Below are 27,683 nucleotides of genomic sequence, written 5' to 3'. Positions count from 1 at the left end.
AAGCAGAAAGGCGCAGAACAAATATTTGAAGGAATGGCCAAAATTTTCCAAAATTTGATTTTTAAAATCCCAGAACCCATGAGGCATCTGGGTGGCTCAGTCAGTTAGGCATCTGACTGTAGGGTTTCAGCTCAAGTCATGATCTTGGAGTCATAAGATCAAGCCCCATGTCAGGCTCCACACTCAGTGCAGAGACTCCTTGGGATTCCTTCCCTCTCCCTCCCCCATCCCTCCCCGCCCCTGTGTGCACATGCACATGCTCACACTCTCCCTCTCTCAAATAAATAAATAAAATCTCCTCCAAAAAAATCCAAGAATCCAAATAACTCCAACTAAGATAAACTCGGGAAGATTCACAACTAGACAGATCACAACTGCACTGTTCAAACCATCCAGAGACAAAGAGAAATCTGAAAGCAGGGGGAGACCAGAAGGTGGGTAGCTGACTCCTCAGAAGCCCCAGAGACCACAAGGCAGTGGGATGGCACAAAGTGCCAGAGGACAGAATGGTCCACCCCATTCTACAGCCAGGAAAACTATCCTTCCAGAATGGAGAAGAAATTAAGACAGCCCCAGAGGAGCAAAAACGGCAAATTTACCTTGGCACCAGCAGCCCTTCCTTGCGAGAAATAAATCCACATGAAGAAAGAGAACCAGAACTACAAAGGTAAATATAAAAGGCAGCAGAAACTTACTCCTCACTTGTTACTGTTTTCCTGCTTGACTTAGAAGACAGCTGCGTTGGGCAAGCCCACAAATGTGCTTTGACCGCATACCATTTACAGGGATACAATCTGTAGGAGGGAGCACGGAGCGGAAGGTAGCTGTACGGCAGCGACGTTTCCACACACACCTGAAATTACACTGGTACCATCCAAGTTGGACTGGTACATGTTAAGATGCAAACTGTGACTCCCAGGGCAATCCCTAAGAAAATACCAGAAATCATACAGGGACCAAAACAAAGAAATTTAAACAGTACACAAGAAAACACCTACTTGATGCAAAACAGGGCACTGTCAGAAGAACAGAGATAAGATAGACATAATGAGGGAAAGATAATTTGGGAAGCACCAAGAAGTCTTCACTAAAATTTGTAATTAAAAAATAAATTAAATTAAATTGGGGGAGGTGCCTGGGTGGCTCAGTGGGTTAAGCCTCTGCCTTCAGGTCAGGTCATGATCTCAGGGTCCTGGGATCGAACCCCACATCGGGCTCTCTGCTCTGCCTGCCTCTCTGCCTACTTGTGATCTCTGTCAAATAAATAAATAAAATTTTTTTAAAAATAAATAAATAAAATAAAATTGGTAAGTAAGAGGGAGTTTTCGCTATCAAGCACGTACTCGTACTAGGCTTGTTCTTTCTTTTCCTGATGGTTAAAGTAAGATAATATCCGAAGACAGAACATACACTCAGTAATGATTACCAAATGGTCATGTGCTGCCGAAGAATCTGAACTCTGACCACAGGAGAAGCTAAAAGTCAGAACAACAAAAAAAAAAATTTTTCAAGTCAGACTCCAAGTGGCACCTTTTCACTCACAGACACAGCACGCGCTCCTGATGGGTCCCCACCACCCGAAGAAGAGCCCCTCCGGAGAAGCTTCAGTTTTAAGGAAGCTATGGCCTGAAGTATTGGCTTCCTGAATGAGGACATCCATGTTTTTTTAAAAAAAAAAAAACTGCTTAGGAAGGAAAACAGGTCATGTCAGATCAGCCACCTGTCCTATAATGGCCCACGCACCACGGAAAGAGCGGGCACACATGGAAGAAGACTCTGGTTTTCTGTGGGAGTGAATGTCAAGTTTGCAGACAGGACCTCAACACTCTCATGAGAGAGTCACACTGCGCGCCCACCCAGCCCCGATAGGTGATGCAGACAAGGAGAGAGGGGGCTGGGCCCCAGACTGAAGGGCTGGAAGGATGGGTTTTGACGGCAGATATACATGTGCTGATATCCGGTGTCTCACTTCCTCACCACGTAGCCAGGCAGGTGACTACCTCCAAGCTTACCACTTATCACTAGTAAGAAGTGGGTAAGGATGCCTGCCCCTTACCCTCGGTGCACCTCGATGACCATAATAACCCCTCAGAGGCCCCCCTAGCGGTGTGCCCTCCCGGCCCCAACCCTTCTGGCACCAACCTGCTCAACCATAGGGTTCGGACCAAACCGGAAGGCCAGTCCAGCACAAGGCCTGGCCTGGACACGCCACCCACAAGCCACTGGGAGGAAAGCCACTCCCACACCCGCAGGCTCAGACCCGCAGGCTGATTCCTCCTTGCCCTAGTGGCCCTTGTGGGGAAACAACACAACAAAGCTAAAAATAACTAGCTCCTAGAAATCACTGGTAATCTCCTGGCCTCCTTTCCAGATTCTGAAGTTCAACTTCAAAAAGTCTTTGTGCATCCATGGACTAAAAGGTAGACCCAACTGCCCATAACAACAGGTGTTTGGGGCACTGGGCTCCAGGCCGGCTGCAGACCAAGGCCTCACGCATGGCAGGAGTGAGGCTCAGGCCCGGCTCCTCCGGATACCTCGCTACTGCCAGACAGCCTGGCAGGCGACAGAGAAACAGGCGTCACTCCCAAGCCAGCCACCAGGGCCCCATGGGACCCCCAGTGCACACCTCTGCCTCTCTGCAGCTCACGAAGGGTACCAGTCAGTGAGCCATCTTCAGCATCCCCTCAGCTCGGAAATGCTGTGATTCTCCAAGCCAGCTATCCACCAATGAGACACAATAAAACGTTCAACACACCGAGCCCTCCCAACACATTTCCGTCAGAGCGTGTGGGTGGCAGTCCTGCCAGGAGCACGCACGCAGAGACGGCTAGCCCCCCGTGCTCTGACAGCAGCTATCAACCAGGCCAGTACTCACCCAGCACAGCCAGAGCTTTGGGAAACCAAGAGGATTTGCCTGGTGAGTCACACCAGTACACAGGCCTGTGCTTCACACTAAGCCAGCCTCAGCAAGCACCGAGGGCTGCAGAAGTCACAGACCATGAGACGCTGCACAGAGGGTACAGGCCAGCCAGTCCCAGGAGCCACCCCTCGGGATGCACAGTGACCCACGCCCAGGGCTGCAAGGAGCTCGTGCGGGTGTCCCTAACTGGGCTCAGCCCCACCACTGCCCAGGGTCCTCACCGCTTGCACAGAGCCCCTCCCAGCATCAAGGGCTTTTCAAATCTCTGGGTCATTTGTCCCCCAGAAGCAGCCAGGGAGGAAGGTTCCCACTGTCCGAGTTTAGTAGGAGGGTACACTGGGACATGTTCTAATGGCCTCCAAGGTCACGGTTCTACCACCACGCAGATCCACCAAGACCACCATCCTCGGCCACCCATTAACCAGAACACGGAAGGACAAGGGCCAGCGAGGGACGGCGCAGTCTTGGGGGACCAGCCTCCAAGCAGAGAGGCATCACCTCACAGAATAAGGAGAATCACCCCGAAACCAGCAGCCCCACTGCTGGGTCTCTCCCTGCAAGAACTGGAAGCAGGGCCATGAGGACGGGTCGCTCGCAGCACAAGTCCCAGCAGCCAAGTCCTGCAGATGAACACGACATGGTCTGTCCACACCGTGGAATAGTTTCAGCCTTAAAAAGGAAGGGAACAGGGCACCTGGGTGGCTCAGTGGGTTAAACCACTGCCTTCAGCTCAGGTCATGATCCCAGGGTCCTGGGATCGAGCCCCACATTGGGCTCTCTGCTCAGCAGGGAGCCTGCTTTCCTTCCTCTCTCTGCCTGCCTCTCTGCCCACTTGTGATCTCTGTCTGTCAAATAAATAAATAAATAAAATCTTTAAGGAAAAAAAAAAAGGAAGGAACCCTGGCACCCGCCCCAACACGGATGAACCTCAGTGCCTGGTTAAAGAAGCCGGGCACAGAACAACAAACAATGTGGGATCCTATTTATAGGAGGTCCCCGAACTCATCAAAATCACAGACACAGAGACAGAGAGTGGACAGCTGGGCCAGGGGTTGGGGGGTTGGGGGGGGTCAGTGTTTCATGGGAACAAAGTTTCGGTTTGGGAAGATGAGAAAGTTCTGGAGACAGACGGTGGTGACAGTTGCACACTAGTGTGAATGTGCTTAACGCCATGAACTACACACCTGAAAATGGTTCGAATTGTGGGTCATGGATGTTTTACAGCTGAAAACCCACACAGATTGCTGGGCTCGTTGCCAGAGTCCAGGCTGAGGCCTCAGACCCTGAGTTTCTAACAAGCTCCCAGGGGCAGGGGCTGCTGGTCCAGGGGGCCACAGTTTGAGATCCAGCCAACAGGGATGAGCAGAGGAAGGAACTCAGCACCTTGCCTGGACCCATGGAAAATCTGACAAAAATCAGGCAGGTGCTCATAAATGTGGACACCATGCTTGGACTCATCATCAGAGAGGGCAGTGACCAAGGGCATTCCCAGAGGACAACTCTTTCACCAAAATAACAGGAAATGGAACTAGCAGGGTCCCCGATTTTCAAAGGAATATTCCTCTTCAGGCTCACAAAATAGGTTTCTACATCTGATCCAGAACTGTCCTAAGCTACTCTGTTTTTCTGAAATTCAGCTGTTCTCAGGAAACGGAAGCAATAGTGTCTTCGTCCTTATGGTGACCACGGCCTCAGAAATGACAGCTCAACAGGCGGACAGCCAGGGAGCACCATAAACAACCCTCAGGTGGGTGGCAGACCCGTTCCTGGAGCTCAGACCCACAAAAACTCGCATGGCCCCAGCTTTGCTACCGCTCAGATGTAGCTTTCTCTTACCAACCTACATCATGGACCATTATGACATTTTTTAAAGAAAGAAAACAACTCCAGAGGCACCCAACTCCTGATTTCGGATCTAGTCATGGTCTTGGGTCCTGGGATCAAGCCCCGCATCTGGATCCACACTATGCAGAGTTTGCTTGGGATTCTCTCTGTCCCTCTGTCGCCCCCACCGAGAAAAAAGAGAAGAAAAAGAACGCCACTCCCCCTACAGCGTGCACACATCTGATTCCCGTTTGCACATACTCCCCACACAGACAGACCCGCAACATACAGGGGATTTTTTACACACAAAGCGTGTTTCTGCCTGTGTACATGACCCCATTCCTCTTCCAAATTTTCTGTAAAAGCAAATACCTCTTGGGCTCTTTGCCACTCACATAACGCAATCACCACGAACCCTGCTCTCCCTTCATCAAGCTCTGTTCTTGGTACTTTATAAATGCATTTACGTTTGTCTTTGCTGTGAAATATTTCAAACGTACATAAAAGTACAGAAAATATCAGACTCCATGTATCCACCATGGAGATTTCACGGATGATAACATTGTGCCATGTGCTTTTCTGAAAAGATGGCAGCTACAGAAAACACATTACAGGGCACACCACCACTGCCATCCGCCTGCACCCACTGCCCCAGGGCCCGCGGGCAGCATCTGCAGGCAGGCCAGCGTGCTTCCCACATGTCCACACGCATCCATAAAGTGCACGCAAGTATTATATTTCATGTATACAATAAACGTGATCATCCCCTTTGCATTTTCTCGTCCGGAAGAGAGCACGTGTGCACAAAGTGCACACATCAACTCTGCTCGGCTCCGTGCCTGGCAGGGTGGCTGCACCCAGACGGAGAGAGGGGACACACAGGCTCCCCTCCACTCCCCGAAGGTGACTGCCACCTTTCAGCCCCACACGTGACTTTGGTCCGTCGTTGCATAAGTGGCATCAGGCTGTAAGTCCCCCTGACTCTGCCTGCTTCCGCTGGGCATGCTGCGTGAGGCCCGCCCATGTCCCCGCATGTCGCAGTCACCACTACAGACCCCACCATGGGCTCAGGCTGCAGTCTAGCTCCTCAGTCCGCTGCTGGACACCTGGCTAGCTCCCGGGTTTCCCTCGGATGCGTGGCGCTGCCAGAAGCGCTTGGCACACGGCGGGTGGTGGGCACGTACACTCCCTTCTGCTGGGTTCGGTCCTTATGGTGAGGTCCCCTGGGTCACAGGTCTAGCTTGGCCAGGACTTCCAAGCTTCCTGAGCAACCGAGCCACATCCCACTCCCGTCAGCAAGAGGCCTGGCTGCCTCACACCCAGGAATCTCACCTGCTTCCCCCTCATCATTTCGGTAGGGCCTACACTTCTCCACCACGGCTGCCAGCAAATCATCTTTTCACCTTGATTTTTTTTACCTAAACCACTCTTCTGTCTTCCTAAGAACCTGGAGTGATTGCACAAGATCTCAGGTATGCAACTAAAAATCAGGGAGCCAGTCTCCCGCTAACTGTTCCCAGCCACTGAAAATGCATGAAGAATAGCCTCATTCACAAAACATTCTGCTCTATTTTTTTATTCTATCATTAGCATCAATTCCTAGAGAATGCTACATTTTTTTCCCGCTAATGGACACTTCCCTGGATGGCTTTTATACACACTCATGCTGAGTAAGACTTTTTTCAGAAATCCTCTTCTGGGGGTGCCTGTGTGGCTTAGTCATTAAGTATCTGCCTTTGGCTCAGATCACGATCCCAGGGTCCTGAGATCAAGCCCCACATCAGGCTTGTTGCTCAGCGGGGAGCCTGCTTCTCCCTCTCCGACTACCCCGTTTGTGCTCCCTCTCTCGTTGTGCCTCTCTGTCAAATAAATAAAATCTTTAAAAAAAAAAAAAACAGGAAAAGAAACCCTCTTCTGAGCATGAGTGCAGTGACCTCAGTAATCCCACAGATGTACACGACAGCAGCGTTCAAAAGAGAAAACCAGTGCGCCTTGGTGGCTCCGTCGGTTAAGGTCTGACTCTGCTTCAGCTCAGGTCAGGATCCTGGGGGTCCTGGGATCGAGGCCCATGTTGGGCTCCTTGCTCAGTGCAGAGTCTGCTTAAGATTCTCTCTCTCTTCCTCTGCCCCCACTTACACATGTACACTCTCTCTGCCTCTCAAAGAAAAAAAAAAAAAAGAGAGAGAGAGAAAGAAAGACTGAAGAAACTGAAATTTTAGTTTCCTGCCTGTGATCAGAATGGCAAGCCCAGAGAGGAATAGATCCTCGTGCAAGGTTTCCTCACACCTGCCCCTCCAGCCCCCACAACTGTCCCTTTCTCTCTTCTCAACCAGCCAACACTCCAGTCCTGCCGCCCCTCTGCTCGCCTCTCTCTAGCCACGGCAGGCACCTGTCACTTGGAGTCTGCATGCTGTCGCTCGCATGCGGGGGCCACCCCCTTCCCGGCCACCTACAGGCCGGCTCCTCTACCTCCTTTGAATCTTGGCACCAACACCACTTTCCCATGACGTGTACTCGGAGACAACTGCAACTTGTCCCCTCTCCCCCCGCCTCGAACAAACACAGGTCACTGGCTCAGTGCATCTGGAAACTGTCTGCCTCCCCTGACAAGACCATCCTCTCCAGAACAGCAGGCCTCCTCCCTCGGCCCACGCGTGGTGTCCCGGTGATCAAGAACAGCTCGCAACGCAGAGTAAGTGCTCAGGAATCACTTGCTGCCTCAATGAAAATCCTCAAAGCCCTGTGAGCGAGAAAGCCACATACAGAAATGGAGGCCCGCTCCAATCTCGTGGGCAGGGAAGCAGCCTCCTGCCCACTCATCCGCACCAAATCTCATCAAGGTCCCCCCGGCGACAGGAACCCTGCCTCAGTGAGCTACACGTGGTGAGCCCCCAGCAGGGACCGCTCACGCTGGCAGCACCTCCGCACCCCCGCCACGGCCTCCAGGCCAATTCGCGGCCATCGTCACTGTTCCCCAGAGTAACTAAGGCAAAAACGCTGATTGTACAAAGCCGTAACGCGTCATACGGATAGTGAACCTGCGCAGCAAGGGAAGAAAGGTTTTCATCTTCCTGCAAAAATTCAAGTGTTTTTACCTTGAAGCAAAGTAAAAATAAACAATCTCTTCAGGTCCTTCCAAGTCCTCGGGTACTTCTTAGCCGAGAATTTTGGAACTGAATCCTCTCCAAAGCTCAGTTCAAACACTCCGTAACAGCAAAGCGTTTCCAAAGCTCCGTGAAGAGGCCTGTGATCCTTTCCTACTCTCGGGGCTGAATCTCCTCGCCGAGCCTCCACGTGTCACCCGCAGGCTTCTCCCACCCCTGAACATTCACCACGTCCCCACCCCAGCTCAGGGAGCTTGGGCTCCCCGATGCTGCCAAGCCAGGGGGTGGCACACAGCACGTGCCGCCTGTGCTTTCCACGTATGCAGGAACGCGGCTGGAATCCAGCCGCACACCATACACGAGAGCTAAAACACGTAGGTCCAGGGTCCATTTTGAGAGCGCTAAAACTGCAAACTCTGAGCAGAAAATACAGAACCAGATCTTCCTGACCTGGAGTGAGGATTCTTAGTTGTTGACACCAAAGGCACACACAACAAAAGAACAAAAGAGATCAATTGGGGGCGCCTGGGTGGCTCAGTGGGTTAAAGCTTCTGCCTTCAGCTCAGGTCATGATCTCAGGGTCCTGGGATGGAGCCCCACATCGGGCTTTCTGCTCAGCGGGGAGCCTGCTTCCTCCTCTCTGTCTCCACCTGCTTCTCTGCCTACTCGTGATCTCTGTCAAATAAATAAATAAAATCTTAAAAAAAAAAAAAAGGACCAACTGGACTTCATCAAAATTAAAGGCAGTCCTGCTGCTAGACACCGTGAAGAAAGCTGAAAGACAATGCACAGAATGGGGGGAAACGTGGAGGAATCGTGGATCTGATAAGGGGTATGTGTCTAGAATATACAAAGAAATTCTTAAAACTTGTGTTTTTTTTTTAATAAGACAAACTACCCAAAAAAATAAAATAAAATGAACTAAAAAGTAAAAAGGCAAACTACCTAATTTTAGAAATGGATGAACGATTTGAATATACATTTCCCCAAAAAATACACGAAAGGCCAATACGCACATGAAAAGATGCCCAACAAGGAGATTCCATCTCACACCCACTGGGATGGTGATAATCAAAAAGACAGGCATAAAAAGGAAAAACAAACAAGAGGCACTAACAAGTGTTGGTGAGGACATGGAGAAACTAGAGCCCCATACTTGCCAGAAAACAGTCCAGCAATCCCTCCAAGGGTCAGAAAGAGACTGCCATCGGACCCGGTCATTCCACTACCAGGAATGAAAACTGTGTCCACACAAACAAGGATGCATGGACATGCAGAGCAGCACTATTCACAACAGCCAAAACGTGACCACAGCCCACATGTCCACCAACCAATGAGCAGGTAAGGTACAGTCTCAATACGATGGGCCACCACGCAGCCACACAGCATGATGGTGCACCAGTCCGTGCTACCCCATGGATAAACTGACCCTCAGTGAAGGAAGCCAGGCACCAAGACACACGTAACACAGGCCCCAGAAGAGGCAAATCCGTAGGGGCAGAAAGATCAACAGCGCCTAGACTAGGAGGAGAGGGACTGGGGAATGAAGACTGACCATGAAGGCGCTGGGGTTCCTCCCGGGGGAGACGAGAGGGCCCGAAGACTGAGGACAGCGACAGCTGCACACTTCCATGAATACACTGAAACCACCAAATTGGGAGACTTCAAATGGGAGAATTATGTGTGTGTGACTGAGACCTCAGTGAGACAGTCACGTGTGTTACGAATTCCCGCTCTTCTCTCCAGCTTGTGGATACAAACTGCTTCTCGCCGCCAGTGCCATGCCTGGAACACAGTGGCCTGTGACCTTGAACAAAGGTATCTACCAAGACAGGGAAAATCATCCACCTGTGAAACCCTCCGGTTGTTCCAGGCTCAAACAAAAAAGTCCAGCTGGCGACAAGACCACAGAAACTCGCAGTGGCCCATGGGGTCCCTGTCACCCCTATCACCAGGAAGCTACAAGTCAGAACTAGAAGCAGCCACTGAACGCCCGAAGCAAACAGAGTTGCCATTAATAAATGTGTCTCCCCACTCCCCCAACTCTTCCTGAAAATTCAAAGACAGTGATGAAGCCGGCCATCCAGACAGCTGCGTGTAGTACCCACCACCATCCAAACCGGGGCCATTCCCAACAGTCCCATTTCTTTGTGTCTGGAACCTTACCGAATGCTTCACGTAACATCTCCTTAGCCCTAGAGAATCCCGTAAGCAGGTGCTTGGTCCCACTTTACAGATGTGAAAACAAGGCTCAGCTGGCAGCAGGGTCAGCCCAAGGTCACAGAGCTGGCCAGCTGAGTCTGTCAGAGCCAGAACCCACACCAGGCTACCTGATGATGTCCAATCCCATGCTCGCTCCCTGACTCACGGGGAGAAGAGCAGGGACAGGCACACCCCATGCCCGAAGCCACAGCTCAGATGGTCTCAGCACACGTCACTGACTCCTACGCGACTGTGAACCAATAGCTCACCTCCCTCACCTCGCTCAGTTTTCTCGTCCCTAAGATGGGGACCATACGATCGACATCACTGTCCAGTTGCAAGAATTTTTTCTTAAGAAGTTATGTGAAAGCAGCTAGCATGGTGCCTAGTGCTCCAGCTTTTCTTTTCCGAAGGACCTACAGACCAGACATGGAACTTTCAGATCAAACCCCAGACCAAGCGAATTGCAGGCCTGGCGTGCTCATGGCTGCCAGCACTGGGCTCTACACGGTGACAGCGACGACGCCTGAAGTTCCATGCTAATCACAAACAGATCGAGGATGGCCCCGGAGGTCCCGGGACACAGAAGAGCCACTTACACACAAATAGGACATTCTCAGCTGTGAGGGCTACCCCTTTCCAAGGGAGACGCAAGAGACCAAACCACAGAAGGGGAAAGAAAAATCACGGGTCTGTTTCCTGACGACATCACAAAACTGAAGCTGAGTGCCAAAAACAGTCACCTCTCAGATGACTTCCTCTGACTCAAACTGGAGCAGGAGGAACCAGCACAGGGGCCGCCCGATCTCTGCTTCTCCATGAAGCTCACCAAACCTGCTTCTGAAAGGGCCCCATTCAAGTTGGGTTTATTCCTCAAAAAACCTCTTTGGTCTCTCACTTTTGGAATGTTTACATGTGGGGAGGCCCAAAGATTTTTTTCCAGCGTTTAAAAGGAATACTGTTTTAGCTAATTTGGGAAATCTTAGAATAACTTACAAAGAAGGAATTCAAAAATTCCAAAAAGAATCACGTTCTCTCTCTTTAACCAAATTCAATCTGGTTTTGGTTTTTATTCTTTCTTTAAAACCTCACCCCAGGTCTGGTTGGTTCAGCCTGAAAGTGACTCAGGTTTTCTAGGATCTCTTGCCGTGGAATAAAAATATTCCAAAACATCCCGCAGGCCTACGTGTGTCTCTATCCCAGCGAAGACTAAAAAGCCTGCATTCACAACCAAATGAGGCTCCACTAATAAAATTCCAAGCAATTAAATCCATCTGAACAAACCTCAACTGGTCTATGGAAGGAATCACAAAAAGTAAGACAAGGTCCCTGCCAGCCAGCTGCCTGCGGGGTCGACAACCAGGAATGCCATTCATCAGAAGGAGAAAGGAACGCCCCGGAAACTGGCATGAACAAACTAGGAACTGGGAAGAAGGTCACAGTGAGAGAAGTATGTAGTCAGTCTTGCCCGCACAGCCAAATGTGTGCTGAACGTGGAAACCCAGTTTTCTGTGCAGAGAAGGCTGGACTGCACTCTGCTTTCTGCATCCCCAAGACTCCAGAATCCGTTCACTCGGATCATCGGAGTGTCTTCATGAGAGGAGGGAACTCGGCTGTGATCTGCAAAATTTGTTTTTGAGCGCTGTCACATCCTGCTCAGCAGGAAGAAACACACTCCGTTCGACATCGACCCCCAGCCCCCTAGAGTGAACTGGGGCTCCGACAGGGACGCGCGGAGCCCAGGCCCACGTGCAAACCATGCGGGGCCCGGTTCTCCAGCAAAACCACCGCCGCCCATATACACACCTCCTGCAGTCATCCCACCACACCATCTACTGTGTGTGCACCCGCTTCCTAAAGAGAGAAAGGCGACATCCCACAATGAATGGTCCTCCGTGGTATTTCGAGAACGGTCACATAGAACAATCTCACTGTGCGTAAAAGGTTCCAGAGAGGGGAAGTTCACAGCAGGGAAGGCTACTTAAGTGAACCCTGGGGGAGGCTCGTGAAAGGCGGGATCACGACACAAGCCCGAGGGGGACTAGAGCAAGGTGACACTCTGATGCCACTTCTGAACCAGAGCCACATGCTCGGCTGCATGTGAATCCCACTCTCGGGTCCCAGGCCAGCAACAGGACTGCTGCCGCCTCAGTTTCCCCATCCGTAAAGTGGGGGTGTGATAAACAGCCGACTTTGCAGAGTGACTGTGAGGGGCACCGCATCTCCTCCGTGAGACCCCAACAGAGCGTCTGACACACAGGAAGCCGTGCACAAGGCTTCCTCAGCAACACGACCCGTCCTCTGCTCTGTGAAGATTGCCCTCTGTGGAAGCCTCTTCAGCCAGGAGAGAGAAGACAGGATACTGTCTACCTGTGACAGTTATCTCGGGAAACATGCCACTTCCACAGGTCACAGCTAACCTCTAAACTCTGCCGGCACTCCAAGAGACTCCCACCTTCGCTGCTTTCACGAGAAGGAAGGCCTGTGGCACATGAGACACCCCGAGATACAGAACTGCACCTACAAGCCTTCCTCAGAAGAGCAGCAAATGCAACCTTCAATCTCCCACTGGTGCGAAAACCCAACGTGAGGGACGTTTCTCAGGAGCTAAGAGGTGACCTTACCGTCCCCAAGACAATTAACAGTGCTAAGTCATGACTATCACCGGATTCCTTTACGGTAGATGGCCTTGGCCAAGGACATCCTGGGAACTGCTGGCGACATCCCCAGACAGCTCTCCAACTGCAACACAGGCCAGCAGCCCTTAGGTCTGGGTTGCTGCTTTTCTTTTCCCAGGACCCACCAAAACTGCTGAACTCACCAGCACTGGTATTATCCAGACACAGACATCAGAAACAGTGGAAGCCAGGGCAGGTGGGGGGCCCTCCTGCTGATTCAGGGCAGAATTCTCCATTGATTCTGACGTTGACACAATCACACGTGTATTTCACTACAAATACATTTCCAATATGAACTAGAGAGTAGAACCCAAGAGAGTTCAAAATGCCCACAAAACCACGTTAAAACAAGACCCCCTGTGCCCAGCTCTACTGGGCCAGCCTTATCGTCAGCAAGTGCGCCTGGCGGCTTGGGATCGCAGGGCTGCCCTCCAGGTTTCCTACGTGAAATAAATACCACCACCTGGGTGTGACATGGCTACAGGCCGTGTAACAAAACTGTATCTCCAACACACACACAGGTGGACCAGTAAAAGACCAGCAGTACCTGAACCCCCACCCCTGCCCTGTATGCCTTGGAGGTCAAACCCCCCTCTCTCCTACCAGAGCAACACTGCCAACTTTTCACGGCACTTTGCTTGCTCTTCATTCATAGTTTCACCACGCAAGGAAGCATTCTACGTGACAGAGTCAAACCCTGCATGTTTTTTAACTTGACAGAAACCTAGGTCACCAATGTGTGTGTTTTCTCTTGCAAAGGGCCCCAAAGAGGTCACCCCAAAGGCCTCTCCCCATTCTCAAAGCCGGGCAACCGAGCTCACAGAGACTCTGATTCTGCTGCACAGCAGGTAACGGCGTCACCTGTGAGGTGGCGAACTAGCTTCGTGGGAGACAGACCGCTGACCAAGTGCAAGCTGGAGGTCAAATCTTACCCCTGGTTCAATTCAAAGAACCATTTTCTGGAAAACACAGCAAGAGTGTCTTGAACACAAACTGCAGGACATCAGCACTTCAGCAGCACCAACAGCCTGATACCGGGCACGCAGGATTTCAACAGGCAGTGATGAAAGCTGTTTTTTGCAGCATAAAAAGAATGTTCAGTGGAAAGGCCAGGCTATAAGGGGCACATACACCATGAGGACAGCCACATAAAAAACATAAGCACAGGAGAAAGGAAACCAAGTTGATCCTCAAGCAACATGGGGGTGAGGGGCATAACCCCACCCCCAGCACCGCTGAAAATCTACATGTAACTTCCGACTCCCCAAAAACTTAACCACACACAGCCAGCTGTTGGCTGTAAGCCTCACTGGTAGCAGAAGGTTAATTAAAAACATATTTTGTATAGGTAGGATATACCCTAACCTCACAATAAAATAAATTGGAGAAAAGAAACGTTAAGAAAATCAGAAAGGAAACCCATTCACGGCCCCGCATTGTATTTACCGCATACAGCTGACAGCCATGCTGCTCACGAGTCAAGGGCAAGCCAAAATGCGGCGGCTGTGTTAAACTGGCAGAATTATGGGCGAGTTCTCCGTTCACCAAAAGTTTGTACTGGCGTTACGCTCTTGTACAACAAACATTCTCCTCCAAGTGCCAATTCTCATACAACAGTGTAATTTTACGCCACTTTGCTTGCTCTTCATTCATAGTTTCACCACGCAAGGAAGCATTCTACGTGACAGAGTCAAACCCTGCATGTTTTTTAACTTGACAGAAACCTAGATCACCAATGTGTGTGTTTTCTCTGGCTTCTCTGGAGTCCCTCAGCAGAGGGACCAGACACAAGTCTGGTAAGACTTGTGGTGAGCAAACTTTACCAGCACAAATCAGGTATGAAAGATTCTTGGGAGAACCACATAAACGGACTTCTAACCCGCAAGTCTCTCCTCCATACCGAGCTTCCCTGGAATTAATCCAGCATCACATAATTTCCCCTCGCCTCTGCTGAGCACACAACCTCCAAACAGGTCAGGAGTCCTCGAAAGCCCCACCAAACACCGCTCCACAGGCAGAAACGGCCAGTGGGCTCCCCTCCAGCAACGCAACCAACAGAAAACGTCAAGTGTGGCATCCGAGTCCCCCGTAAGCCAAACGACAGATAGGACATGCATCTCAGCCATTCTGAGGCCCCTGGGCTACAGGGTATTTCAATCCTGACTGTTTCAACAAAGAGCTTCTACCCCTGAAGTCTGGTTACGGTTTTTGAGTGATTCTATAATAAAAACACAGAGAGAGCGAAAACACGGCAGCTCCTCAGAGTGTAACAGGATCAAGAGTCACGCTCTCCAAATACTCTGGGGGCCAGGCGTCCCCCTGCGCCCCCCCAGTCAGCCCCACTTCACACCCAGGCCACCCCTCCAGTCTCTCCCCAGCAAGCAGGACGAGCAAACATCTCTTTTTGTGTTGCCTGTTTCTTAGGAAGGAAAAAAATATCAAAACAGAATTCCCCCGCCCAGAACACATCACTTTCTTGCTAACCACAAATTCTGGCAAATCTGTTCTACATAATACTGATTCCGTTAGTTCCTCTTTCTTCAAATTGACACATTTTACCTTGCAAATTGTGTATGTCTGTAGGAGAGAGTTTAAAGGCCAGCACAGCAAACTTAAATCATATTTCCACGCTACCATTATCAAATGAAAACGCGATACTATCCTTAAAAAAACTTCCGATAAAAATTCTTTTCAAACGTCTCAGCCTTTCCTACAAAGCGGATCTTACTCTAGATGCTGGGAGGTGAAGAAAAATAATAGTTTCTGCCTACTGGGAGCTTACAATCAAAATGTGTGTAGTGATGCCAAGGAGGATGGACAGGAAGAGTTTTTTCCCGGAATGCAAACAGCACACTGAGGTATAATTTAACCCACATGCATACATGTTATGTGACAGCTCAGTGAATTCTGACAAATGCACACCCAGAGAAGAAGCAGGCGAGGGGTGGTGGCGGGGCTAAGAGAGCAAGGAAATCGGCCAGGCATGCAGAGAAGGTGGGTGCCCATGTGCAGGAGCTCAGATGATGAGCAGAGCTCAGCCGTGACCCCAGAGAAAACCAGGAGACAAATGGCTGGGAGCTTCCTAACCAGATGGAATGTATGGAATGCCATCCAGTGAGCCACTCCAACAGAAGTGAAGCTGGTTCCCCCGTGTTCTCAAGACAAATTTAGGTCCATCGGATTGCAGAAAGCAGGGCCACGATACGCAGCAGTCGTGTGTGTGTTTTTATCAGGGCAATCTCAAAAACTCCAATTACACAGTCACGCATCTCTCACATTCATTCCTTGCCATTCTGACCATGTCCCAAGTGCTGAGCTTTAGAACCTCCCAACAGGGCCCTAAAATTAAATCTCATCCTGCACTGAGAACAGGATGTTCCCAATGGACACTGTAATAGTAACAATTTTAATATAAAATCCCCAAAGGGCATGTGTTCAAAATGAAAAAATGCACGAGACAAATCAATAAGGGAAAAGACACACTCCTGAGAAAATGGGCAGGAGATACGAATGGTGAGTTGAGAGAGGCTGCACAAGATGAAACTGTGGCAAGAAACTAAACCCCAATAATACTAGAGAAAACGAGGTCCAACAAGAAATGAAACACTTTCTGATTGTAAGTCTGAAAGGAGTTTGTAAGAATAGCAGGTAGCGTCCAGGAGGTTATGAGGAAATGATGTTCTTAACATGGCACACTACGGTCACAGCGGCAAACTGGCAGGACCCGTTGAGAGGATAAGGGGTGGGTGTCTGCTAAGACGAAAGATGTGCACACCCCACAAACCAAGGATGCCACTCCCACTGCTCATGGGAAGCATAATGCCCCCCCAAGTGGTCCACAATCTCAGCCCTGTAAACGGAATCTGTCGTTTCCACGGTAAAGGGGAACTAAGGTAGCAGCAGATAGAATGCAGGTGGCCAGCCAGCAGCCCTTAAAATAAGCCACAGGGTGTGGATTATCCAGGTGGGCCCAATGTCGTCCAGGGGTCCTCAAAAGTGGAAGAAATAAATAAGAAAAGGGAAACCAGAGAAATGACAGCCTAAGAAAGTGACCCATGGTTGCTGGAGAAAGGGGACCAGCAGCCAAGGAATCTGGGAGGTGTGTGCAAGCTGGAAAGGCCAGAAAATGGATTTTTCCCCTGGGGCCCCCAGGGGACCGCAGCCCTGCCCACACCTGATACTAGCCCCAGGAAACCTACTCTGGACTACTGACCTCCATCCAGATTTGGGAGATGACAGATTTGTGTCGTTTAAGCCACCACATTCGTAGTAATTTGTTATAGCAGTGGCAGAAAACTAATACACTGACTTAGGGGAATGTGGGCACATGTGCTTGAGGAGATCCACGTTTCCTAAGTCCATATACGTATAAAACATAAGAACAGGAGAGAATCCATCCCAAACCAGTAACGTCCCCTCTTGTAAAAAGACAGTGATAGCAATCAGTGTGAGAATTTTCACTTAACAGATACTGTTTTACTTTTTTTTAATTAAAAAAAAAACATTTGCCCACATATAGTTGAAATGAAAGTTACATTTTTAGAGAGTTACGATTCACCGATTGAACTCCAAAGCATTAGAATATAAGACTATTTAATGCCGAAAAACAGGGAACACCATTTTCTCTGAAAATCCCAAAAGCACTACAAAGACCTAGACCTCACAGTACCTACAATTAATATCACGAGCGGGTTCTGCCTACGTGGACGGAATACCAGAGAGAAACTCCATTCTACACTCGTAAGCACAAGCCCTTCAACAAATCAAAATCAGCCTTGGTTACGGTGTGCGATAGACATTTATGGTCTACGGGCAAGATTCAGCCTCAAACCCTAGGTTTTCTGACTCCACCTCCCACCCCAGCCATGACTCCCACCTAGACACGCCTCCTTAATACTTGCCCACTTTGGCCAAGTCACTTGCTTCTGGGTTTTATTTACCCCAGTGTAAAAAAAGGTTTGTTCTGGGGCGCCTGGTGGCTCAGTCGGTTAAGTGTCTGCCTTCAGCTCAGGTCATAATCCCGGAGTCCTTGGATCGTGCCCCACAGCCAGCTCCCTGCTCCATGGGGAGTCTGCTTCTCCCTCTGCCCCTCACCCAGCTCGTTCTCTCTCTCCCTCAAATGACTCAAATCTTTAAAAAAAAAAAAAAAAAAGAAGAAGAAGAAGAAAAGAAAAGGTCTGTTCCACCACTTCACCTGCCTGATAGGACAAAGGGTTTTTAATGGAATGAAATGACAGAGCGTATCCCAACAGTCCATGAACCCCACTTGGAGACTCACCTGGCTATAGAACAGTACGCTGTAAACAGTTGCCGCACTGTGGGCAGGGTAAGCACGCCTAATAAAATCACCATAGCCCCAAAGAAAGACAACTACCATGGTTATTCCCCCCGAGTCACAGGGAGCGCAAGCTTGAGAGCTCGTGCCATCCACAAGTGGCAGCCAATGGCTGAGTCCCCCAGGACACATCCGCCACAGCACCCATGCCTACGAAGAGACCCCCGAGGCCCCACCACATCCAGCAACTGGGAACTGTTTCATAATCCCAGAGTTAATAAGCCAATGACAGCCTCCCATTCCGAAGAGTGACCAGCCAAGGGGTCCAGGCTGGGGCCCTGGGATGGGTGAGGTGGACTGCCCACGCCAGGTTCAAATGTGTGATCTAAAGAACACAGTGTTCTAAACAACAGCAAGAGCCATCACATGCTTCCCCTTACACGGCTACAAATGAAATGAAAAATAACTAAAAACCAATTCTGGAGGTGGGGGGACTTCATTCCGAACGCAGACTCACCCACAAGCTTTTACATCAATGGGCCCAGTCCAATGCCCACCAGCAACTCCCGCAGCTTCCCAGCTACTCCCCTGCCTTCTCTCCCTAATGAATAAACACTCTGGGAGCCCTCCAGGGGACACCTCGTCAGACCCTCTCCCCAGGCGGAGTCCCTCAGCCTCGTGCCCCATGCCAACCCGCTCCAAGCAGCAGCAGCAACTCCAACCAACACCGCCCCTGCAACTGTTCTCTAACTTAGAGGACTAGAGCAGGGAACTTTTCAAAACGGAGCATCCTAGAAAAGCCAAGCCTCGCTCACTCTTTTCCGAGCTGACGCTCATCCCCTGGGGCAGAAGCGCTGAGGGCGAAGTAGGTCCGGGCTGCGCATAGGAACTCACAAGTCCTGGCCGGCGCGATTTCTTGTCCGAGTCCCGCCAAGTGCCGGGGCTGCGCCCCACGCGGCCGGCCGGGGCGGCCCCGCGGGGAGCGGAGTGGGGGGCCTGGGGGATGGGGGGACGGGTTTCCGCCCCGAGGGGCTTGCACAGGGAGGCGCGGCCGGGACAAACCTGAGCAGGTGCTCGGGTGCTCGTGTCCCCGGGCCCGCGTTGCGCTCCGCAGCGTGGCAGGGGCGCGCGGGGCGCCAGCGCGCAGCCAAGGAGTCGAGGGCCGCGGGGTCACGGGGTGGGGGGCCAGGGCCGGGCGCAATAGCAAGGGGACCGCCAGCCGTACCTGCCGCCGGCGGGTCCGCCTCCTCGTCAGCCTCCGCCTCAGCTGCCGCCGCGACTGGCGCCGCGCCTGCCTCCCCGGGCAGCCGGTCCATCACGCCGCCAGTCATGTGAGCGCGCGCCACGTGACTTCCTCCTCACCGGCCGGCCCGCTTCACCACGCCCACCTCCGCACGCCCCGCCCGGGCCCAACCCAGTCACGCCCTCGTCACGCCCCTGGTCCGGCCTCGCCACACCCGCTCCGGGCCTGCCACGCCCCTTGCCTGACTTCACCACGCCCACCCCAGACCTGCCACGCCCCTAGTCCGGCCCTCCAACGCCCCACCACGCCCCGCCCCGGCCACGCGGCCACCCGGAGGGCTAGCCTTAGCTCCCGCCCGCGCTCCCGCTTCCCGCCGCGGGCTCGCAGCCGGCGCAGCTCGCCCACTCGTTCAGCAGCCGGTAGTCACACTCACCCCCTTGTCCGCTTACTCGGACTTCCGCGTGGGCCGCTCCCCACCCCCGCACCCCGCACTGCGCGTCCCTCACTCTCCCTGCAGCCTTCAGCCCTTCCCCTAGGCTCTCGCCCCGCCCCTCATGCACCCATCCCCCACCCACTCATTTGTTCCCCCCCTCGCATTCTTGCGTTCATCCACCCTCCCACCCCGGCTCACTCACTCATCCCCTCGCTGGCTCGCTCCTTCACTCATTCGTCCACCCGCCCTTACTTACTCACGAACACACTCATTCACTCCCTCGCTCGCTCGCTCGCGCACTCATTCATCCGTCCCCCCACCCCGCGCCTTGCTCTCTCACTCACCCACACACTCACTCGCTCATTCATCCCGTCTCTGGCTCGCTCACTCACTCACTCACTCATTCATCCGTCCACTCACTTGCTCACCTGCTCTCTCGCACACCCGCCTTACCGTTCACACCCCCCACACACTACCCCTCCCTGACCGGAGGGCAGGCTGCCCAGTGCTGGGAGCCCAGGACACCTGGGTCCATTACATACTCCCCACCCCACCCCCCCAATCTGGAGGACAGGTCAGCAGAGGAAGTGTCCTGGCTGTTCGAAAGTCACACTGGGGGGGGTTCAGGGAAGGGATGAGGGGACCCCTGGGTGAGGCAGAGGGGATGAGGAGTTAAGCAGGAGGAGAAGGCAGCGGTTTCCAGCAGGCACAAAGGCCCTGAGGCATCATCAAGCAGCTGCAGGCACTGAGGTCCTCCTGGAGCTAAAAGTGTGGGTGCAGAAATGGCAGAAGAGGAAGCTGGAGCCCCAGGAAGGGCTCCATCCAGGAGGGCCTCCTTTCCAAAGCAAGGAGCTGGGACCTCCTGATTCTGATGCCTACCAAAGCCCTCTGGGAGCTGGTTACAGCGATCAACAGCCCAGCCCTAACCCATCTGGGTTCTTCCCCAGGAAGTCCCTTCTCCTTCCTACAGCTACCGGACCGTGCTCTAGTTACACATCACCGCATCCAGGACGTCCCTGGGAGCTGACACAGTCAGAGACACTCTCTGCCTCCATAACCTAGCAAGTGCTGGCCCCTGCTACACATGGGCTTCCCCAAGTCATGGGGACAGGGGTGGGGGGCACACAGAAGGGTCCTGTGATACACAACCCTCCTCTGATGCTGCTTCCTTCCGCCACCCTGGCCTTGCTTTCAGCTGCTCTTGCATCAAATGATGAGCTCAGCACTTTCCCTGACTCTGCATCTCTCCACCCCCCAAACACAGACACACACACACACACACTCATTCTCTCTCTCTCTCTCTGTTAACGTCCCTGTATTAGTCAGCATGTATCTCTGTCCCTCACTAGATGATAGTCTTTACTAAATATCTAAGAGTTCACTGCATTTTCCAAACTAAAGCATTATACGAAACACAGATAGACATTATTCAAGAATGGCAGCATAAATGTCTTATTTTAACACCCCTGACACACACCCACACAGCCTCTAGCTCAGCGGTTCTGCAGTTCTGGATCTTGGCTGTGCTTTCCAGTCACCTGGGGAGAGTTCGAATATACTCAACTCCCAGAAATTCTGATTTGATTCATCTGGGGTGTGGCCCAGACTTGGTGTTTTTTTTTTTTTTTTTTTTTTTTTTTTTTTTTTTCTTAAGCTTCCCAGATGATTCTAATGAGCAGCCAGGTGAAGAACCACTGCTCTACGTTGAAAGTTTTATTCCTGCAAACATTGCCTGGGCATTTCCTAGATACTGGATTTTGTATGGTGGGGGAGGTGGGTGGGGAGCGGAAGGGTACAGCAGGATTCTCACGGCAGAGCGAAGCAACTGTTAGGGCTGGAAACATACGTGTTGTGGGAGGAAAGGGGGAAGGCCGTGGGTTCTGACGTGACCCGTTCTGAATGCCAGAAAAGGGAACTCGGTCCTCTTGGGCGGACCCAAGAGGTATCTCCAATGGTTAGAAAGTCCTCGGAAATGTGCACTGAACTATGTCTACCTGCAACTTCTTTAGATCCTCACCAGGAAGACTAATCCTTACACTATTTCTCTTTCATTCAGGGAACAGCAAATAGAAATCAGAATTTCTGGCTTTTAAAACCTTTCAATTAATGGCAAGAATCCAGCTACATTAAGACCGTTCAGGGGCGCCTGGGTGGCTCAGTGGGTTAAAGTCTCTGCTCTTGGCTCAGGTCATGATCCCAGGGTCCTGGATGGAGCCCCACATCAGGCTTTCTGCTCAGCAGGGAGCCTGCTTCCCTCTCTCTCTCTCTTTCTGCCTGCCTCTTACTGCCTGCTTACTTGTGATCTCTGTTTGTCAAATAAATAAATAAAATCTTTAAAATGCTCTGAGTACTGTATCCTCCACTATTCATCTAGCTGACGTATTTGTCAGGATAAGCGATACCACGCTGGTGCATTTCCGCAGCCTGAAATAACAAGGCGATTACGCTCACCATAGTCTCTCGGAAACCCAGCACAATGGAGCGGCCACTGTCTGGGATTTCTGCCATCGTGACCAAGTGAAAGTGCCCCTGGAGGGTCCAGCATGAACACCGAAATGCTCTGGTCCAGAAGTGACACGACGTTCCACTCGTGACTTCTTGGCTAGAACTAGTGGTGTGGCTCTGCCCACCCACGAGAGAACTGAAGGGATGACACCACCCTGTGCCTGGAGGACAGAAAGCCAGACTACTTTGCAAACAGCGGTCAATACTAACCACACTAACCAAACTAGCATTTATTGAATACCTGCCTACTATGTGCCAAGCCCTTTTCTAGGTGCCTTTTATCGGGAAGCTCCTCGACGCCCCACAGTAAATCTTATGGAAGAGTAGCATGATTGTCTCCATTTTCCAGACAACGAAGACAGAAAATCCACACGCTGAGATGGCAGAGCTGGTCCACAGAAGAGCCAGGATTTGAACCCGGCCTGTCCAGTGCCGGAGACCACCCTCGTAGTCCCTGAGACATTATTACCCCGTGGCCATAGACCCAGCCGTTACCCCTCAACACTCTCACTGTGGAAATTTCAGCCCCCTGGAACCTCTTGTTTGAGGAGGTTTGGGGCGCCAGTAGCATATGGCTCTGTAAATCATACCGGGGGAAGGGGAGGGATTCTAAAGGCGGGGAAAATGGTAACAAGTCATGGATGATTTCGACGGCCCCCACACATTTATTAAACTCGTATGTGACGGGCTCGGTGCTGAGTGACGAACCAGTACCAACTCACTTCATACCACGAAGGTCATGAAATCAGACCCTCCGGGGGTGCCTAGCTGGCTCAGTGTGTTGATTTGGGCTCAGGTCGTGACTTCAGGGTCATGATCTCAGGCAGTGAGATCAAGCCCTGTATTGGGGTCTGTACTCAGCATAGAGTCTGCATCTCTCTCTCCCTCTCTTCTCCCGCCCCCGTCGCTCAAATAAATAAAATCTTTTTTAAAAAAAAATAAAATTCTTCTGTGACCCTCTAAGATACCTTCTGAAGTGCCCATCCTAGAACTCCCACGTGAAGGAAAGAGATTTTCTCACACCCTCCAGGAGCCCTGGGAAGGTTTAAATATCACAACAACATTGGGTTCTCTTCTTCAGACGCTGGACAAGCTACTTGACTCTCTTTAGCTTCTGCATGCTGGTGTGTCAAGTGTAAATATCAGCGGTTCTTTATTTCAAAGGTTTGTTCCCCAAAGGATAAGGTTTAAATAAAAGATGTCTTCTGGTAGTCTGATGCAGAAGAACATTCACCCTCCTTCCCCAAACATACAGATGTGCTGGCAAAAATTGTCCCCTCCCCCTGAGATGTTTTTAATATGTCCCCGGCACCTTTTTTTTTTATAAAGATTTTATTTATTTTTTTGACAGACAGAGATCACAAGTAGGCAGAGAGGCAGGCAGAGAGAGAGGAGGAAGCAGGCTTCCTGCTAAGCAGAGAGCCCGATGCAGGGTCCCAGGATCGCAGGACCCTGAGACCATGACCTGAGCCAAAGGCAGAAGCTTAACCTACTGAGCCACCCAGGTGCCCCCATTCCTGGCATCTTAAGCAAGAAAGCGTACCTGATACAGCAAAGATTTTTTTAAGTTACAGCAATGAACTAGAGCGGAGACCAAGTGACCCACAGAGCTTCGAGACGCCATCACAACCCTGGGAGCCTGGGTTCCACGGCCAGAGAGTGAGACGGCTAGAGAGCAAGGGTTGGGCCCCAGAGATATGGGATATGGGATATGGCCCAAACCTCCCAGAGAAGAGGAGGACTGACAAGGAGCTAGCCTGTCCACCTTGAGAAGCAACGTGGGAGCTGGCTGTCCACACCAGACCAGGAGTGCAAAAAGAATGGCCCTCGAGACGACCCCACTCTTAGGTATTTCCGTGAGGGAAATAAAATCGTACACCCACCCAAGAAGGCTCATTCCTCGAAGGCTCCCTCAAATAGCTAAATTCTGGAAATACCCCAAATGTCTGTTAACGACAGCCTGGGCGAGCATATGGCCATGGAGACACACACAATGGCATGCCACACGGAGGAGCACACAATCCTGGCGCTGGTATGCACAAGGGGGGCTGTCGCTATCCAAGCCCCTGCAAACTGTGCAACAGGCTTCCGAGGTGGGGGATGGGCAGAGACTGGAAGAATTCCGAGAAGCATGAGAGAAAGAGCCTAGATTGCTACGAACAGATTGTCAGCAGACACAAGCGTGTTAACAAGTCAGTTCGGGAGGACTGGGGCATAGAAGAGCTACGTCGTCTTAGATGGTAATACTCAAGCTGTCATAAACACGCGGCTGGTAGATTCCCACATGACAGGCGTCTCAGGGGAGGCCTCCGAGGGAAGCAAGGAGGGGCGCCTGGGTGGCTCAGTGGGTTAAGCCTCTGCCTTCGGCTCAGGTCATGATCTTGGGGTCTTGGGATCGAGCCCCACGTCGTGCTCTCTGCTTGTCAGGGAGTCAACTTCCCCCTCTCTCTCTGCCTGCCTCTCTGCCTACTTGTGGTCTCTCTCTCTGTGTCAAATAAATACATAAAATCTGGGGCGCCTGGGTGGCTCAGGGGGTTAAGCCTCTGCCTTCGGCTCAGGTCATGATCCCAGGGTCCTGGGATCGAGCCCTGCATCGGGCTCTCTGCTCATCGGGGAGCCTGCTTCTCCCTCTCTCTCTGCCTGCCTCTCTGCCTACTTGTGATCTCTCTCTCTCTGTTCAACAAATACTCAAATAAAATCTTTTAAAAATATATAAATAAATACATACATACATAAAATCTTTAAAAAAAAGAAGAAGGAGGAGGAAGCAAGGAACACGTTCCTGGAAACCAGGGGAGAAGAGGTCCTGCCCTACGGGGGGGTAGCCGGACCTTGTGCCTCCACGGACACGCAGAAGAAACCATCCAGGTGACCAACAATGGTAAAGTTAGGGGACTCACAGCCAGGAAAGTGTGCTCTGGAGAGAAAGCCCAGGCTGTGTGTGCACCTGGAAGGGATCAAAGCTGTAGCAGTCATCACACCAGGAGCTCTTGGAAGAGACAAGTTCGTGGCATTTCAGCAGGAGCAAAGAACAGAGACGAAGACCCATGGATAAACCTCTCCCGGACGGCACGCGTAGAAGACCGGCACGGTTTCTGATCGTCCTAAATCACCAGAACACTACCAGCTTGAATGGGGAAGGGCAGAGGAACACAAAATGAAAGAAAGCTGTCTGCCTCTCAAAACAATGCAGGCAGGAAACAGGCGGAAAACACTCTCCGCCTCAAACGCATGCTACCCTTCACAAAAAAGGAAGGAAGACTCCGGGTGGAGCCCTGGGCGCCAGGGCCAGAACCTTGAGCCACAGACAACAAGTCCCAGGCCTTGAAACTTGACTTTGCTCCACTGGGTTTCAAGATCACGCGGGACTGCAGTCCCTCCTTCTTCCCACTGCCTTCCTGAGTAAATGGGAAAGTTCATGCTTATCCTGCCCTTGTATTTGGGGATTGGGTCATTTGTCCTCTAGGAGCCCAGATGGAGAGGAATTTTGCCTCGGGATGAACCATAGACAGACATTCCCCCATATCTGATTTATCTTATTGAGATGGGGAGATTTGGGACTTGGAATCGTGCTGTCATGGGTTGGGACCCTGGGGGACAGTGGGGTGGGAGGGTGTATTTGTGTGTTGGGTGGATGTGAGTGGTTGGGAGCCAGAAGGTGGGCTGTGGTAGACCCATACCAGCCCCTCAAAGAGCGTCTAGACCCCAGGACCTGTGAATATATTACGTTATATGAGAAAAGGGGACTCTGGAGATGGGTCAAGTTAAGGCTCTTTTTTTTTTTTTAAGATATTATTTATTCTTTGAGGTAGAGTGACATAGAGCAAATACAAGCTTGGGGTGGGGGCAGAAGGAGAGGGAGAAGCTGACTCCCCGCTGAGCAGAGAGCTGGACGTGGGACTAGATCCCAGGACCCTGGGATCATGACCTGAGCTGAAGGCAGAGGCTTAATCATCTGAGCCCACCAGGCACCCAAGTTAAGGCTCTGCAGATGGGGAGAGAGTCTCCTGAATTAACTGGGTAGGTCCGACGTCATTACGAGGAAGACACCAGTGTCCCCGTTAGGGAGAAGGCCGTGTGATGCTGGAGGCAGAGACTGGGGTCATGTATTCATGAGCCAGGGAATGCCAGCAGCATCTAGAAGCTGGTAGCGACAAAGAATGGAATCTCCACCGAAGCTTCCAGAAAGAACTATTCCAACCAACCTCTGGATTTCAACTCATTTCATACTTGTGACCTCCAGAACTGTTAGACAACACGTTTTTACTGGTTTAAGCCACTGAATTTGTGGTGCCTAATGCTGTTGAATTTCATACTTAAAAAAGGATTAAAGTGGTGAATTTTATGCATATTTTACCACAATTAAAAAAATTTTTGGAGGGCGCCTGGGTGGCTCAGTGGGGTAAGCCTCTGCCTTCAGCTCGGGTCATGGTCTCAGGGTCCTGGGATCAAGCCCCACGTTGGGCTCTCTGCTCAGCGGGGAGCCTGCTTCCCTTTCTCTCTCTGCCTGCCTCTCTGCCTGCTTGTGATCTCTGTCTCTGTTAAATAAATTTTTAAAAAATTATTTTCAGGATGCCTGGGTGGCTAGCAGGTTAAGCCTCTGACTCTTGATCTCAGCTCAGGTCTTGATCTCAGCATCGTGATTTTAACCGCCACATTGGGCTCCAATTATTTTCAATTAAAACACACACACACAACTTCCTTACAACAAAAACCCGTGGTCCAGATGGCTTTACTACTGAACTTCTAAGGAATAAATGATAGAAATGTTATATAAGCAGAGTTTTTCCAGGAATGGAGTTGTTTTAATTGGTTGAAAGATCAATGTAACTCACCATGTTAGCAGAAGAACCACATGATCATCTCATATGCAGAAAATATAAATTGAAGAAATAAAAAACAATCATGCAAAAAATGTTCCCTGAAATGCAGGAGGAAAATGGACAACATTCAACAACCATTTTTTTAAGATGTTATTAATTTATTTGACAGACAGAGATCATAAGTAGGCAGAGAGGCAGGCAGAGAGAGAGGAGGAAGCAGACTCCCTGCTGAGCAGAAAGCCAGATGTGGGGCTCGATCCCAGGACTCTGGGATCATGACCTGAGCCGAAGGCAGAGGTTTTAACCCACTGAGCCACCCAGGTGCCCCTCAACACCCATTTTATGATGATAACGTCTTCAAGCTGATAAGCACTATCTTTGAAAATCTCAAGCTGAGTTCATGCTGAACAGAGAGGGACCAAATGTTTTCCCCCTGGGATTAGCCAGAAGGCAAGTTGGTCCCTCTCACTTCTAATCCACACTGCCTGGGAGTCCTCGCCCACAGACAGGGCAAGATGAAAACTGGAAAGGAACATGTATGTGGAAGTATCTAGGAAATGCGAGGGACCCATACCGTCCACCACCCCGCCCCAGACCAGAGCAAGGGAATTTACAGACTGTGTCTCCGTATCCTAGCAACAGACAGATGCCAAATGAAACTGAGAAGCAGGCCATT

The 27,683-nt window shown here is 51.2% G+C and overlaps 1 protein-coding gene across 5 annotated transcripts in view; it reads right to left on the bottom strand.

Moving 5' to 3' along the window:
- The window catches only part of SNX8 (sorting nexin 8), a 38,983-nt gene extending 19,604 nt beyond the window's left edge, over positions 1–19,379 (bottom strand). For 4 of the 5 annotated variants that reach the window (XR_006605285.1, XM_013047754.2, XM_004776345.3 and 1 more), the window contains exon 1: positions 19,229–19,379. Coding sequence is in view for 3 of the 5 variants with exons in the window: in XM_013047754.2 (XP_012903208.1) it covers positions 19,229–19,334 (106 nt within the window). In the remaining 2 variants the exon portion in view is untranslated. Of the gene's footprint in view, positions 1–2,142; positions 2,195–19,228 lie in introns of those variants that run through there. The other variant, XM_013047758.2, reaches the window with a different exon arrangement.
- Positions 19,380–27,683: the final 8,304 nt, after the last annotated feature.

The sequence above is a fragment of the Mustela putorius genome, unplaced genomic scaffold (assembly GCF_011764305.1).
Source record: "Mustela putorius furo isolate JIRA1106 unplaced genomic scaffold, ASM1176430v1.1 tig00000139_pilon_pilon_pilon, whole genome shotgun sequence".
Lineage (NCBI taxonomy): Eukaryota > Metazoa > Chordata > Mammalia > Carnivora > Mustelidae > Mustela > Mustela putorius.
Note: the sequence above shows the minus strand (reverse complement) of the source record. Positions and strands in the feature narration are given on the sequence as shown.